At 43.7% G+C, this 14,464-nt stretch overlaps 1 protein-coding gene across 1 annotated transcript in view; it reads left to right on the forward strand.

The window, feature by feature from the left end:
- Window positions 1–4,145: 4,145 nt before the first annotated feature.
- lad1 (ladinin) overlaps window positions 4,146–14,464 on the forward strand; it is a gene marked incomplete at its 3' end in the record, with an annotated part of 63,946 nt that continues 53,627 nt past the window's right edge. Inside the window, exons 1-4 of the mRNA XM_070440865.1 lie at window positions 4,146–4,166; window positions 9,507–9,565; window positions 9,756–9,888; window positions 10,094–10,183. Coding sequence (XP_070296966.1) covers window positions 4,146–4,166; window positions 9,507–9,565; window positions 9,756–9,888; window positions 10,094–10,183 — 303 coding nt within the window. The remainder of the gene's footprint in view (window positions 4,167–9,506; window positions 9,566–9,755; window positions 9,889–10,093; window positions 10,184–14,464) is intronic.

The raw sequence follows: 14,464 nt of genomic DNA on the forward strand, positions 1-14,464 counted from the left end.
CTACGAGGAGAAGTCTCTGATGGCATGACTAGAGAAATGTAGTTGTTAGATTCCCCTGGATGAGCAGGCATTGACTGAAGGAGGGAAGTCTCTAGATGGCATTAGGGGAAGCTTGAGGCTGTAGAGAGTGAAGTCTCTGCTGGGCAGTTGACTAGAGGAGTGAAGTCTCTGGTATGGGCCGTTGACTAGAGGAGGAAGAGTCTCTTGATGGGCATTGTACTAGAGGAGTACAGCTCTGAGGGCATTACTAGTACGAGGAAGTCTCTGATGGGCGACTGCAGTGAGTCCTCTGATGGCATTGCTAAGGCAGGAATCTCTGATGGGCATTGACTAGAGGAGTGAAGTTCTGTAATGGGCATTTTGGACTCAGCCGATGAAGTCTCTAGATGGGCAATTGGACTTAGAGGAGTAAGTCTCTGATGGCGTTGACACTAGGAGTGAAGCTCTGATGGGCATTGAAGAGGCGAGTGAAGTCTTCTGATGGGCAATGACTAGAGGGAAGTCTCTCGATGGCATCTGACTAGAGGGAAGTCTCTGCTGAATGGCATTGACAGAGGAGAAGTCTCTGAATGGGCATTGACTAGAGGAGTGAAGTCTCTGATGTGGCATTGACATAGAGAGTGAAGTCTCTGAATGGGCATTGACATAGAGCAGTGAAGTCTCTTGATGGGCATTGACTAAGGAGGGAAGTCTCTGATGGGAACTTGATAGAGGAGTGACACTGTTGGCATAGGAGTGAAGTGGAGCCATTGAACTAGAGGAGGAAGTCTCTGATGGGCATGATAGAGCAGGGAAGTCTCTGATGGCATTGACTAGAGGAGTGAAGTCTCTGACTGGGACATTGACTAAGATGACCTGTGAATTGAATCGAAGTGAGTCTTCTGCAATGGCATTACATAGAGCAGTGAAGTCTCTTGATGGCATTGACCCTAGAGGATGTGAAGTCTCTGATGGGGCATTGACTAGAGGAGTAGTTATCGTGCTAGCATGGCCATGATTATAGAGCAGTGAATCCGCGATGGCATTGACGTAGATGCATCGTCGTGATGGCAACTAGAGGAGTGACAGTCTGCGTGATGGGCATTTGAGCTAGAGGAGTGAAGTCTTTGCATGGCATTACTCTAGAGGAAGTGGAAGTCTCTGATGGACATGTACTAGAGGAGTGAAGTGGGATGCTCTGGGAGAACCTAAGGGCATTGACTAAGCAGAAGTTGATGCGTTGATCTAGAGGCAGTGAGTGGAGGCATTGACTAGCAGCAGTGAAGTCTCCTGATGCTTTGACTAGAGGATGAAGTCTCTGACTGCAGTTGACATGAGTCTGTAGGGATGACTGGATGAAGTCTCATGCATTGGACTAGATTGTACCGGTGAAATTGTAAGGAGTGAAGTCTCTGATGGCATGACTAGAGGCAGTGAAGTCTCTGATGCATTGACTAAGGATGTGAAGGCTTGATGGACATTTGACTAGAGAGTGAAGTCTTGAATGGGCATTGACTAGAGAGGGAAGTCTTAGGCATTACTTGGTCTCTGATGGCATTGACTAGAGGAGTGAAGTCTACTAGGGCATGGACATAGAGGAGTCTCTGATGGATGACTAGAGGAGGAAGGTCTCTGATCGGCATTGACTAGAGGATGATCTCTGATGGCGACTAGAGAGGAAGTCTCTGATGGGCTTACTAGAGAGGGAAGTCTCTAGTGGGCTTGACTAGAGGAGTGAAGTCTCTGATGGGACTAGGATTGAATTCGTCATGACAGAGGAGGAGTCTCTGATGGACATGCTGCAGAGACTGTCATGACAAGGAGTGAAGTCTCTGATGGCAATTGACTAGAGGAGTGAAGTTCTGAGCATTTAGAGTGCAAGTTGAGGCAGACTAAGATTGAGCTCTGATGCACATTGACTAGAGGAGATGAAAGTCTCTGATGGGCATTGACTTAGAGCAGTGAGCTCAGATACAAACCATAGTCATGGCATTGACTAAGCAGTGAAGTTCTCTTGATGACATTGACTAGAGGAGTTGAAGTCTCTGATGCGGCATGTGACTAAGAGCAGTGAAGTCTCTGATGGGCATTACATGGAGGAGTGAATCTCTGATGGCATACTAGAGGAGTGAAGTCTCTGATGGCATTACTAGAGATGAAGTCGTCTGATGGCATTGACTAGGGAAGTAAGAGTCTCTGATGGGCATTGACTAGGAGTAGCTGATCATTGATGGAAGTCTCGGATGGGCAATTGACAGAGAGTGAAGTCTCTTGATGGCATTGACTAGAGCAGTGAAGTCTCTTGATGGCATTGACATTAGAGGAGTAAAGAAGTCCTATCATGATAGCAATCTCTGATGGCATTGACTAAGCAGTGAAGTCTCTGAATGGCATGACTAGAAGCGAGTGAAGTCTCTGATGGGCATTGACTAGTAGAGTGAAGTCTCTGTGATGGCATTGACTAGAGGAGGAATTCTCTGTTGATGGGCATGCTAGAGGAGTGAAGTCTCTGATGGCATTGACTAGAAGGAGAAGCTCTGAGGCATGACTAGTAGAGGTGAAGTCTCTGATGGGCATTGACTAGAGGAGTGAAGTCTGATGGGCATTGTGACTTCGAGGAGTAAGTCTCTGAGGCGAATGACTAGAGAGTGAAGTCTCTGAGCATTACTAAGGTACGTGAAGTCTCTGATGTGGCATTGACTAAGGAGCTGAAGTCTCTGATGGGCATTAGACTAGGAGTGAAGTCTCTGTGGGCATTTGACTAGAGGAGTGAAGTCTCTGATGGGCATTGACTAGAGGAGTGAAGTCTCTGATGGGCATTGACTAGAGCAGTGAAGTCTCTGATGGGCATTGACTAGAGCAGTGAAGCTCGATGCAATTGACTAAGCTAAGTCTCTGATGGGCATTGACAGAAGTTGAAGTTCTCTGATGGGCATTGACGAGTGAGCAGTTTGATTACAAGAGTGACAGGCTGTATGCCGCATTGACTTAAAGCGAGTGAAGTCTCTGATGGGCATTGACTAAGGAGTGAAGTCTCTGATGGCATGATAGAGCCGTGAAGTCTTGATTGGGCATTGACTAGCAGAGGAAAGTCTACGATGGGCATTGACTAGAGAGTGATATCTCTGGTAGGGCTAGTTGACTATGAGGGACGTAGTGAGTCTGTAGGGGCATTGACTGAGAGAGTGAAGTCTCATTGACAGAGCAAGAGTCTGATGCATAGATAGAGCAGTGAAGTCTTGATGGCATTGACTAGAGATTGAAGTCTCTGTGATGGCATTGGACTAGAGGAGTGAAGTCTCTGATGGGGCATTGACTAGAGGAGTGAAGTCTCTGATGGCATTGACTAGAGGAGTGAAGTCTCTGATGGCATACAAGTGCAGTGAAGTCTCTGATGGGCATTGACTAGAGGTCAGCGTAAGTCTCTGGATGGGCATGACTAGAGAGGTGAAGTCTCTGATGCATTGACTGATCATGATCTGAGGTGCCCTGTGGGATTGACTAGAGGAGTGAAGTTCTCTTGGGCATGATAGGGTGAATCTCTAGATTGGAAGAGGATAAGTCTCTGATGGGCATTGACTAAGAGGAGTGAAGTCTCTGTGGCGACTAGGGGGCATTGACACTTAGACGGAGATGAATCTCTGATGGGCATATGACTAGGAGGAGTGAAGTCTTATGGGCATGACTGAGATGAGTCTCTTGATGGCATTGACTAGAGGAGGAAGATCTCTGATGGGCATTGGACTAGAGGAAGGAAGTCTCTGATGGGCATTGACTAGAGAGGGAAGTCTCTGATGGCATTGACATAGAGCAGGTGAGTCTCTGATGGGCATTGACTAGAGGAGTGAAGTCTCTGATGGGCATTGACTAGAGGAGTGAAGTCTCTGATGGGCATTGACTAGAGCAGTGAAGTCAGGTATAGTTTCTGACGTCGCTATGAGCAGGATTGCTGAGAGGTGAGAGTCAGTAAGAGATGATCTGTTCCTTGACTTGTTATATTTCATCACTGAACATGTCTGTTCACATACATAGGTTGACCCAAACAGTACAAACATCTTCTGAGCTCCACTCCTAATCTTTGTAAAGTTTTGGTCATCGAGAGATGCATAGAACCTCGTCAGTGACAATGTTTTGAATAGTTCTCCAATCACTGCATCAGACTGAAGATGGATAAGTTCAAGTTGCAGGTCAGTGGGAGCGTTATCCACATTGAAGGTGAAAGGAGAGGAAACCAACAGCATGTCATTTTCCCACACTTTCAAATCCTCAAAACGACGAGAAAACTCACCGTTCAAAGTAGCAGCGATGTATACTTCTCCCGCTGGTCAACTGATAGGGAACAGACTAGTAGTGTCGGGAAGGTGGGTGAGATTGTTGACTTCTACTTGACGGGTCAGGAGGAGTCATTTTCCCTTGAAGGCTTTGACAAGGCTGTACATCTGATGTGCAAAAAGGCCCTTTCCTTGTAGTTTGGAAGTCAGTTCATTCATGAGGGCCTGTAACGCCTGTTGGTGGAAGAAGGTGAGGACCAAGGTGCAGCGTGGTACATGTCCATTTTTATTATAACCGAACACTAGAACAAAAATKATCAAAACGGCACAAACGAAACAGTTCTATCGGGTGTAGACACACAAAAAAGAAAACAACTACCCACCAACACAGGTCGGAACAGGTTACCTAAGTATGGTTCTCAATCAGAGACAACGATTGACAGCTGCCTCTGATTGGGAACCATACCAGGCCAAAACACAGAACTACAAAACATAGAACAAAACATAGAATGCCCACCCCAACTCACGCCCYGACCTAACCAAAATAGAGACATAAACAAGGAACTAAGGTCAGGGCGTGACAGGGCCATAATGTCCACGGTGAAGGCAAAATCAGCCAAACATTTTTTATCTTGCAGTTGAGGGAAATCCACATTTTCCTTTCATTTGCAAAAACTCAGCATTCTCCGACTTCAGGTCCCACAACCTTTAAAGCACCTTCCCCTAACTCAGCCATCTCATGTTTGTGTGGTCAGGGAGATCTGCATGACCCGACTCTGTCTCTTCCAACAGTGAGACAAACTGCCTGTGGTTTAAAGATTTTTCTCTTATGAAGTTTACCACTTTAGTGACTGTATCCACAACATGGCTCATTTTCAGAACACATTTACAGAGCACCTCCTGATGAATAATGCAATGCAGGAAAATAATTGTCTGATCTGGGTTCAGCTCAGCTACTTGATCTTGTATCCTTTTCAAAAGGTTAATGTTTTTTCCTGTTAAGTTTGGGYACCCAACAGTGATCACACAGGAGAGACTTTAACTAAGTGGATCAGTTACTGTAAGATACTTTAACTGCATCAGTTATTGTAAGAGACTCTAAGTGGTACTGTAAGAGATTTTGGAAGATAACTAAGTGAACCAGTAAAATATAAATGTCCAGGACATGTTTGATCAGGTCTATGTTATTTAAGTAATAATGCCCGAGAAGCTGGGGTTCGGAGGATATATTGGCACAGGTGTTGTTAGGCCCGAGACATAGTTATTTTGATGAATTTATTCTTACTGTTTCGTCCACCCACAAAATATAGTCCTGAGACAAATCGAGGGTGGCTACCCAAGCCGRCTGGTCGTTCATTCTATCGGTTCGGTTGACAGAGACGCGACCCAGCCATTCAGTCTTTTTGTTCTGTATCTATGGACACAACCCAGTCATTCAGTCTTTTTGTTCTGTATCTATGGACACAACCCAGTCATTCAGTCTTTTTGTTCTGTATCTATGGGCACAACCCAGTCATTCAGTCTTTTTGTTCTGTATCTATGGACGCAACCCAGTCAATAAGTTTTTTTGTTCTGTATCTATGGATGCGACCCAGTCAATTCATAATATTTTTAATTTAACTTTATTTAACTAGGTAAGTCAGTTAAGAACAAATTCTTATTTTCAATGACGGCCTAGGAACAGCGGGATTACTGCCTTGTTCAGGGGCAGAACAACAGATTTTTACCTTGTCAGCTCGGCGATTCAATCTTGCAACCTTTCGGTTACTAGTCCAACACTCTAACCACTAGGCTACCTGCTGCCCAAGGGTTAACTGTAACCTGGGTGTCCTCTTTAGCCTGGTCTACTTGGCTTGTTGCCACCAAATGCGCCTTGGTTCAGGCATGTTCAAAAACCTTTTTTCGGGGAGGGATCTTTGTTGTTGTTATTTTACATCTGATGCGTAGGAAGTTAATTTACTGTACATTCCACCCACTCTTTTGCTAGTTTAATCCCTACAGTCGTTTCTAGCCCCAAGCTCACTACTGTGTTGCATGTTGTCCAACCGAACTTTGAATTCTGCATGACAAGCCAGGGGTTATATGTATTTTTACATTTATTTTAAATATAACCTTTATTTAACTATTTTGGTTCTGTATCTATATGTTTGATTGTTCTTAAACTGGAAATTGCACCTTCTCCGAGCACTTCGTCGGTGGATGCACTGCCCCCCATCCCCCAGCTCCCCGTCTCCCTCTCCCACTGAGTCTGACTCGCTAGTAAGCCAAGCTAGTGGAGGTGCCGGTGGTGATGCTGAACTGGCGGGATTAGCATCGCTGCTAGCTAAGGCGTCGCCATCAGGAACACCCCTCACTCCTCTCCTCCGTCACTGATAGTGCTCTCGCTCGTTCAAGGTTTGATTCACCATTTTCTCTGGATTTTTTTACTTGAAAAAACTCGATTGACTTTTCTCATCCTTTCTTTATTTTTTTATTTATTTTTTATTTAACCAGGTAGGCCAGTTGAGAACAAGTTCTCATTTACAACTGCGACCTGGCCAAGATAAAGCAAAGCAGTGCGACAAAAACAACACAGAGTTACACATAAACAAACGTACAGTCAATAACACAATAGAAAAATCTATGTACAGTGCGTGCAAATGTAGAAGAGTAGGGAGGTAAGGCAATAAATAGGCCATGGAGGCGAAATAATTACAATTTAGCATTAACACTGGAGTGATAGATGTGCAGATATTGATGTGCAAGTAGARACACTGGGGTGCAAAAGAGCAAGAGAATAAGTAACAATATGGGGATGACGTAGTTGGGTATGCTATTTACAGATTGGCTGTGTACAGGTACAGTGATCGGTAAGCTACTCTGACAGCTGATGCTTAAAGTTAGAGAGAGAGAGATATAAGACTCCAGCTTCATATGATTTTTGCAATTCGTTCCAGTCATTGGCAGCAGAGAAATGTAAGGAAAGGCGGCCAAAGGAAGTGTTGGCTTTGGGGGTGACCAGTGAAATATACCTGCTGGAGCGCGTGCTACGGGTGGGTGTTGCTATGGTGACCAGTGAGCTGAGATAAGGCGGGGATTTACTTAGCAAAGACTTATAGATGACCTGGAGCCAGTGGGTCTGGTGACGAATATGTAGCGAGGGCCAGCCTACGAGAGCATACAGGTCGCAGTGGTGGGTAGTATATGGGGCTTTGGTGACAGAACGGATGGCACTGTGATAGACTACATCCAGTTTGCTGAGTAGAGTGTTGGAGGCTATTTTGAAATGACATCGCCGAAGTCAAGGATCGGTAGGATAGTCAGTTTTACGAGGGTATGTTTAGCAGCATGAGTGAAGGATGCTTTGTTTTGCGAAATAGGAAGCCAATTCCAGATTTAATTTTGGATTGGAGATGCTTAATGTGAGTCTGGAAGGAGAGTTTACAGTCTAACCAGACACCTAGGTATTTGTAGTTGTCCACATATTCTARGTCAGAWCCGTCCAGAGTAGTGATGCTAGTCTGGCGGGAGGGTGCGGGCAGCAATCGGTTGAAGAGCATGCACTTAGTTTTACTTGCATTTAAAAGCAATTGGAGGCCTTGGAAGGAGTGTGGTATGGCATTGAAGCTCGTTTGGAGGTTTGTTAACACGGTGTACAAAGAAGGGCCAGAAGTATACAGAATGGTGTCGTCTGCGTAGAGGTGGATCAGAGAATCACCAGCAGCAGGAGCGACATCATTGATGTATACAGAGAAGAGTCCGGCCCGAGAATTGAACCCTGTGGCACCCCATAGAGACTGCCAGAGGTCCGGACAACAGGCCCTCCGATTTGAGACACTGAACTCTATCTGAGAAGTAGTGGTGAACCAGGCGATGCAGTCATTTGAGAAGTCAAGGCTATTGAGTCTGCTGATAAGAAGTGCGGTGATTGACAGAGTCGAAAGCCTTGGCCAGGTCGATGAAGACGGTTTGCACAGTACTGTCTTTTTCGATGGTGGTTATGATATCGTTAGGACCTTGAGCGTGGCTGAGGTACACCCATGACCAGCTCGGAAACCAGACTGCATAGTGGAGAAGGTACGGTGGTATTCGAAATGGCCGTGATCTGTTTGTTACTTGGCTTTCGAAGATTTCAGAGACGCAGGGCAGGATGGATATAGGTCTAGAGTGTCTCCCCTTTGAAGAGGGGGATGACCGCGGCAGCTTTCCAATCTTGGGGATCTCAGACGACGAGAGGTTGAAACAGGCTAGTAATAGGAGTTGCAACAATTTTGGTGGATCATTTAGAAAGAGAGGTTCAGATTGTCCTAGCCCTGCTGATTTGTAGGGTCCAGATTTTGGCAGGCTCTTTCAGAACATCAGACTGTCTGGGATTTGGGTGAAGGAGAAGCAAGGGGGGGGGGGGGGGGCTTGGGCAAGTTGCTGCAGGGGGTGCTGAGATGTTGACCGGGGTAGGGGTAGCCAGGTGGAAAACATGGCAAGGCATAGAAAAATGCTTATGGAAAATGACAATGTTTCCTATCCTCAGTGCAGTGGGCTGCTGGGAGGAGGTGCTCTTATTCGCCATTGACTTTAGTGTCCCAAAACTTTTTGGAATTAGTGCTACAGGATGCAAGTTTCTGTTTGAAGAAGCTAGCCTTAGCTTTCCTAACTGACTGAGTATATTGGTTCCTRACTTCCCTGAACAGTTGCATATCGCGGGGGCTATTCGATTCTAATGCAGAACGCCACAGGATGTTTTTGTGCTGGTCAAGGGCAGTCAAGTCTGGGGTGAACCAAGGGCTATATCTGTTCTTAGTTCAACATTTTTTTGAATGGGGCATGCTTATTTAAGATGGAGAGGAAATTGCTTTAAAAGAACGATCAGGCATCCTCTACTGACGGGATGAGGTCAATTTTCTTTCCCACGATTCAAATTCAGTAGGGAGATGACTAGCCTAGGCTATGTGACGTGATTAAGTAGGGACCTCTTCACTAGCTGACCACCACCACCAAGAGCCACCAAGAGTGTGTGTTGTTGGTTAAGGGCTTGTAAGTAAGCATTTCATGGTAAGGTCTACAACTGTTGTTTTTGGCGTATCTGACAAATTAAATTTGATTTAGAAGTTTTGCTACTGCACTGTATGGTAATACTGTTTAATACAGCTACAGTATCTATAGCTAACTGTGTGTTGTAACAGCAGGAGAATGGTTCCCATGGTAACTGACTATATGTTTGTTGTAACAGCAGCAGAATAGTTCCCATGGTAACTGTCTATATATTATGTGTTGTAACAGCAGCAGAATGGTTCCCAGGACCCAGGCCCAGACTCCAAACCTCCCTTCAAGTTTGTCAGGTAAGAACACGGCCCCTAGATAAATTAGTCTGCCAAGTGTCTGTCCAATTTGACCTATTCCTGTAGTTCTCTAACTTCCTGTTATCTCTTCCTGTTGTTCTATAACATCCTGTTATTGCTTCCTGTAGTTCTCAAACTTCCTGTTATCTCTTCCAGTAGTTCTCTAACTTCCTGTTATCCCTTCCTTTAGTTCTCTGTCCATCTCCTTTGATAAGAGTCCCTCCCCCAGCGGGCATACAAGTCCCATGAGCCCCCATTCTCCCACAACGCCGCTGTCCCCCGCTAGAGGAGCTCAGAGCCCCACCCACTACGGACACACAGAGGTAATACACACAGTTGGACTTTTGCCACTACTCACAGACATACAGTCTCTGTAACTGTGCAAGAGCACCCTCTAGTGTTAAAATCAATAAGACTTTACACTGTACTCTAAAAGACAGCTTTATACTCTGTGTTGATGGTTTAACCTTTTCATTGTGTGTGTGTGTGTCTGTGTGTATTTGTGTGTGTGTGTGTGTGTGTGTTTAGGGCAGTGTGAATGGATTGGAGCAGATTAGTTTGGAGCAGACGGCCAGACCAGCCTTCGCCAGACAGAGCTCTAGGACCGTCTCCTTCAGGGTAACTAACACATGCTATAAACACCTGTGGCTAGAAAATAGGGTTTTAAACACTGTTATGTTGTTCTGTTGGTCAGAATTTGACTGTAAACTGTAGAGTTGGAGTGAGTTTAGAACTGTAGAGTTGGAGTGAGTATAGAACTGTAGAGTTGGAGTGAGTTTAGAACTGTAGAGTTGGAGTGAGTTTAGAACTGTAGAGTTGGAGTGAGTTTAGAACTGTAGAGTTGGAGTGAGTATAGAACTGTAGAGTTGGAGTGAGTAGTTCTATACTCTACTCAAACTCTAACAGTTTATACTCACTCCAACTTTCTTAGTTCTAATCACGTCCAACTCTACAGTTCTATAACTCCCATTCGTTACCACTGCACTACAGTTCTATACTCACTCCAACTCTACAGTTCTAATACTCACTCCAACTCTACAGTTCTAATACTCACTCCAACTCTACAGTTCTATACTCACTCCAACTCTACAGTTCTAAACTCACTCCAACTCTAACAGTTCTAATACTCACTCAACTCTACAGTTCTAAACTCACTCCAACTCTACAGTTCTATACTCACTCCAATCTACAGTTCTAATACTCACTCCAGTTCTACTACTCACTCCAGTTCTATACTCACTCCAGTTCTATACTCACTCCCGTTCTATACTCAACTCAGTTCTATACTCACTCCCTAGTTCTATACTCACTCCAGTTCTATACTCACTCCAGTTCTATTACTCACTCCAGTTCTCTACTCACTCCAGTTCTATACTCACTCCAACTCTACAGTTCTAAACTCACTCCAACTCTAACAGTTCTATTCACTCCAACTCTACAGTTCTATAATCAACTCCAACTCTACAGTTCTAAACTCACTCCAACTCTAACAGTTCTATAACTCACTCCAACTCTACAGTTCTAAACTCACTCCAACTCTACAGTTCTAAACTCACTCACAACTCTACAGTTCTATACTCACTCCAACTCTACAGTTCTATACTCACTCCAACTCTACAGTTCTAACTCACTCCAACTCTACAGTTCTATAACTCACTCCAACTCTACAGTTCTACTACTCCACTCTTCCAGTTCTATACTCACTTCTATACTCACTCCAGTTCTATACTCACTCCAGTTCTATACTCACTCCAGTTCTAATATCACTCAGTTCTATACTCACTCCAGTTCTATCTCACTCAGTTTCTATACTCACTCCAGTTCTATACTCACTCCAGTTCATAAACTCACTCCACTCTACAGTTTCTATACTCACTCAATCTACAGTTCTACTACTCACTCCAACTCTACAGTTCTATACTCACTCCAACTCTACAGTTCTATACTCACTCCAACTCTACAGTTCTATCATACTCCAACTCTAATACTCACTCCCAGTTCTATACTCACTCACCAGTTCTATACCACTCCAGTTCTATACTCACTCCAGTTCTATACTCACTCCAGTTCTATACTCACTCCCAGTTTCTATAAACTCACTCCAGTTCTTACTCACTCCAGTTCTATACTCACTCCAGTTCTATACTCACCAGTTCTATACTCACTCGCAGTTCTATACTCTATCTACCAGTTCTATACTCTCTACAGTTCTAATACTCACTCGAAACTCTACAGTTCTATACTCACTCCAACTCTACAGTTCTATACTCACTCCAACTCTACAGTTCTATACTCACTCCAACTCTACAGTTCTAAACTCACTCCAACTCTACAGTTTCTATACTCACTCCAACTCTACAGTTCTAACTCACTCAACTCTACAGTTCTACTCACTCCAACTCTACAGTTCTAAACTCACTCCAACTCTACAGTTCTATACTCACTCCAACTCTCAGTTCTAAACTCACTCCAACTCTCAGTTCTATACATCACTCACAGTTCTATACTCACTCAACTTCAGTTCTATACTCACTCCAACTCACAGTTCTATACTCACTCACTCAGCAGTTCTAATACTCACTCCACTCTAGTTCTAACTCACTCCCTAAGTTCTATACTCACTCCAACTCTACAGTTCTAACTCACTCACTCTACAGTTCTATACTCACTCCAACTCTACAGTTCTATACTCACTCCAACTCTACAGTTCTATACTCACTCCAACTCTACAGTTCTAAACTCACTCCAACTCTACAGTTCTATACTCACTCTCCAACTCTACAGTTCTAACTCACTCCAACTCTACAGTTTCTATACTCCCTCCAACTCTACAGTTCTAAACTCACTCCAGTCTACTTATACTCACTCCAGTTCTATACTCACTCCAGTTCTATAACTCACTCCAGTTCTATACTCACTCCAGTTTATACTCACTCCAGTTCTATACTCACTCCAGTTCTATACTCACTCCAGTTCTATACTCACTCAGTTCTATACTCACTCAACTCACAGTTCTAATACTCCAACTCCAGTTCTATACCACTCAACTCACAGTTCTAACTCACTCCAACTCTACAGTTTCTAACTCACTCCAACTCTACAGTTCTAAACTCACTCCAACTCTACAGTTCTAAACTCACTCCAACTCTACAGTTCTAAACTCACTCCAACTCTACAGTTCTATACTCACTCCAACTCTACAGTTCTATACTCACTCCAACTCTACAGTTCTATACTCACTCCACTTAACATTCTATACTCACTCAACTTACGTTATACTCATCCACTCACTCCTATCTAACATCATTCTAACTCACTCAGTTCTATACTCACTCCAAGTTCTATACTCATCCAGTTCTATATCTCCAGTTCCTACTCACTCCAGTTCTATACTCACTCCAGTTCTATACTACTCCAGTTCTATACTCACTCCATTCTATACTTCACTCCAGTTCTATACTCACTCCAAATCTACAGTTCTATACTCACTCCAACTCTACAGTTCTATACTCACTCCAACTCTTACAGTTTCTATACTCACTCCAACTCTACAGTTTCTATACTCACTCCAACTCTATACTCACTCCAGTTCTATACTCACTCCCATCTATACTCACTCAAGTCTATACCTCACTCCAGTTCTATACTCACTCCAGTTCTATACTCACTCCAGTTCTCTATACTCACTCCATTCGATACTCACTCCAGTTCTTATACTCACTCCAGTTCTATACTCATCCAGTTTATACCACTCCAGTTCTATACTCCTCTACAGTTCTATACTCGACAGTTTCATACATCACTCCAGTTCTTATACTCACATCCCAACTCCAGTTCTATACTCACTCCAACTCTACAGTTTATACTCACTCCAACTCTACAGTTCTATACTCACTCCAACTTTACATTCTAACTCACTCCAACTCTACAGTTCTATACTCACTCCAACTCTACAGTTCTATTTACTCACTCCACTCTACAGTTCTATATCTCACTCCAACTCTACAGTTCTAATACTCACTCCAAACTCTAGCAGTTCTAAACTCACTCACAACGTCTACAGTTCTAACTCTCAACTCTACAGTTCTATACTCACTCCAACTCTACAGTTCTATACTCACTCCAACTCCTACAGTTCTAATACTCACTCAACTCTACAGTTTCTATACTCACTCCAACTCTACAGTTCTAAATCACTCAACTCTACAGTCTAACTCACTCACACTCTACAGTTCTAAACTCACTCCAACTCTACAGTTTCTAAACTCACTCCAACTCTACACAGTTCTAAACCTCACTCAACTCTACAGTTCTAACTCCCTCCAACTCTACAGTTCTAACTGCACTCCAACTCCAGTTCTAAACCTCACCCAACTCTACAGTTCTAAACTCACTCCAACTCTACAGTTCTAAACTCACTCCCAACTCTACAGTTCTAAACTACTCAACTCTACAGTTCTTAACTCACTCCAATCTACAGTTTCATACTCTCACTTCCAACTCTACAGTTCTAAATCACTCCAACTCTACAGTTCTAAACTCACTCCAACTCTACAGTTCTAACTCAACTCCAACTCTACAGTTCTAACCTCACTCCAAACTCTACAGTTCTAAACTCACTAACTCTACAGTTCTAAACTCACTAACTCTACAGTTCTATACTCACTCCAACTCTACAGTTCTAAACTCCTCCAACTCTACAGTTCTATACTCACTCCAACTCTACAGTTCTAAACTCACTCCAACTCTACAGTTCTAACTCACTCCAACTATGACAGTTCTATACTCACTCCAAACTCTACACAGTTCTATACTCACTCCAACTCTACAGTTCTAAAACTCACTCCAAACTCTACAGTTCTATAATACTCCACTCGCAGAACTCTAGTTCTAAACTCA

This window comes from Salvelinus sp. IW2-2015, unplaced genomic scaffold (genome assembly GCF_002910315.2).
Source record: "Salvelinus sp. IW2-2015 unplaced genomic scaffold, ASM291031v2 Un_scaffold3085, whole genome shotgun sequence".
Classification (NCBI taxonomy): domain Eukaryota; kingdom Metazoa; phylum Chordata; class Actinopteri; order Salmoniformes; family Salmonidae; genus Salvelinus; species Salvelinus sp. IW2-2015.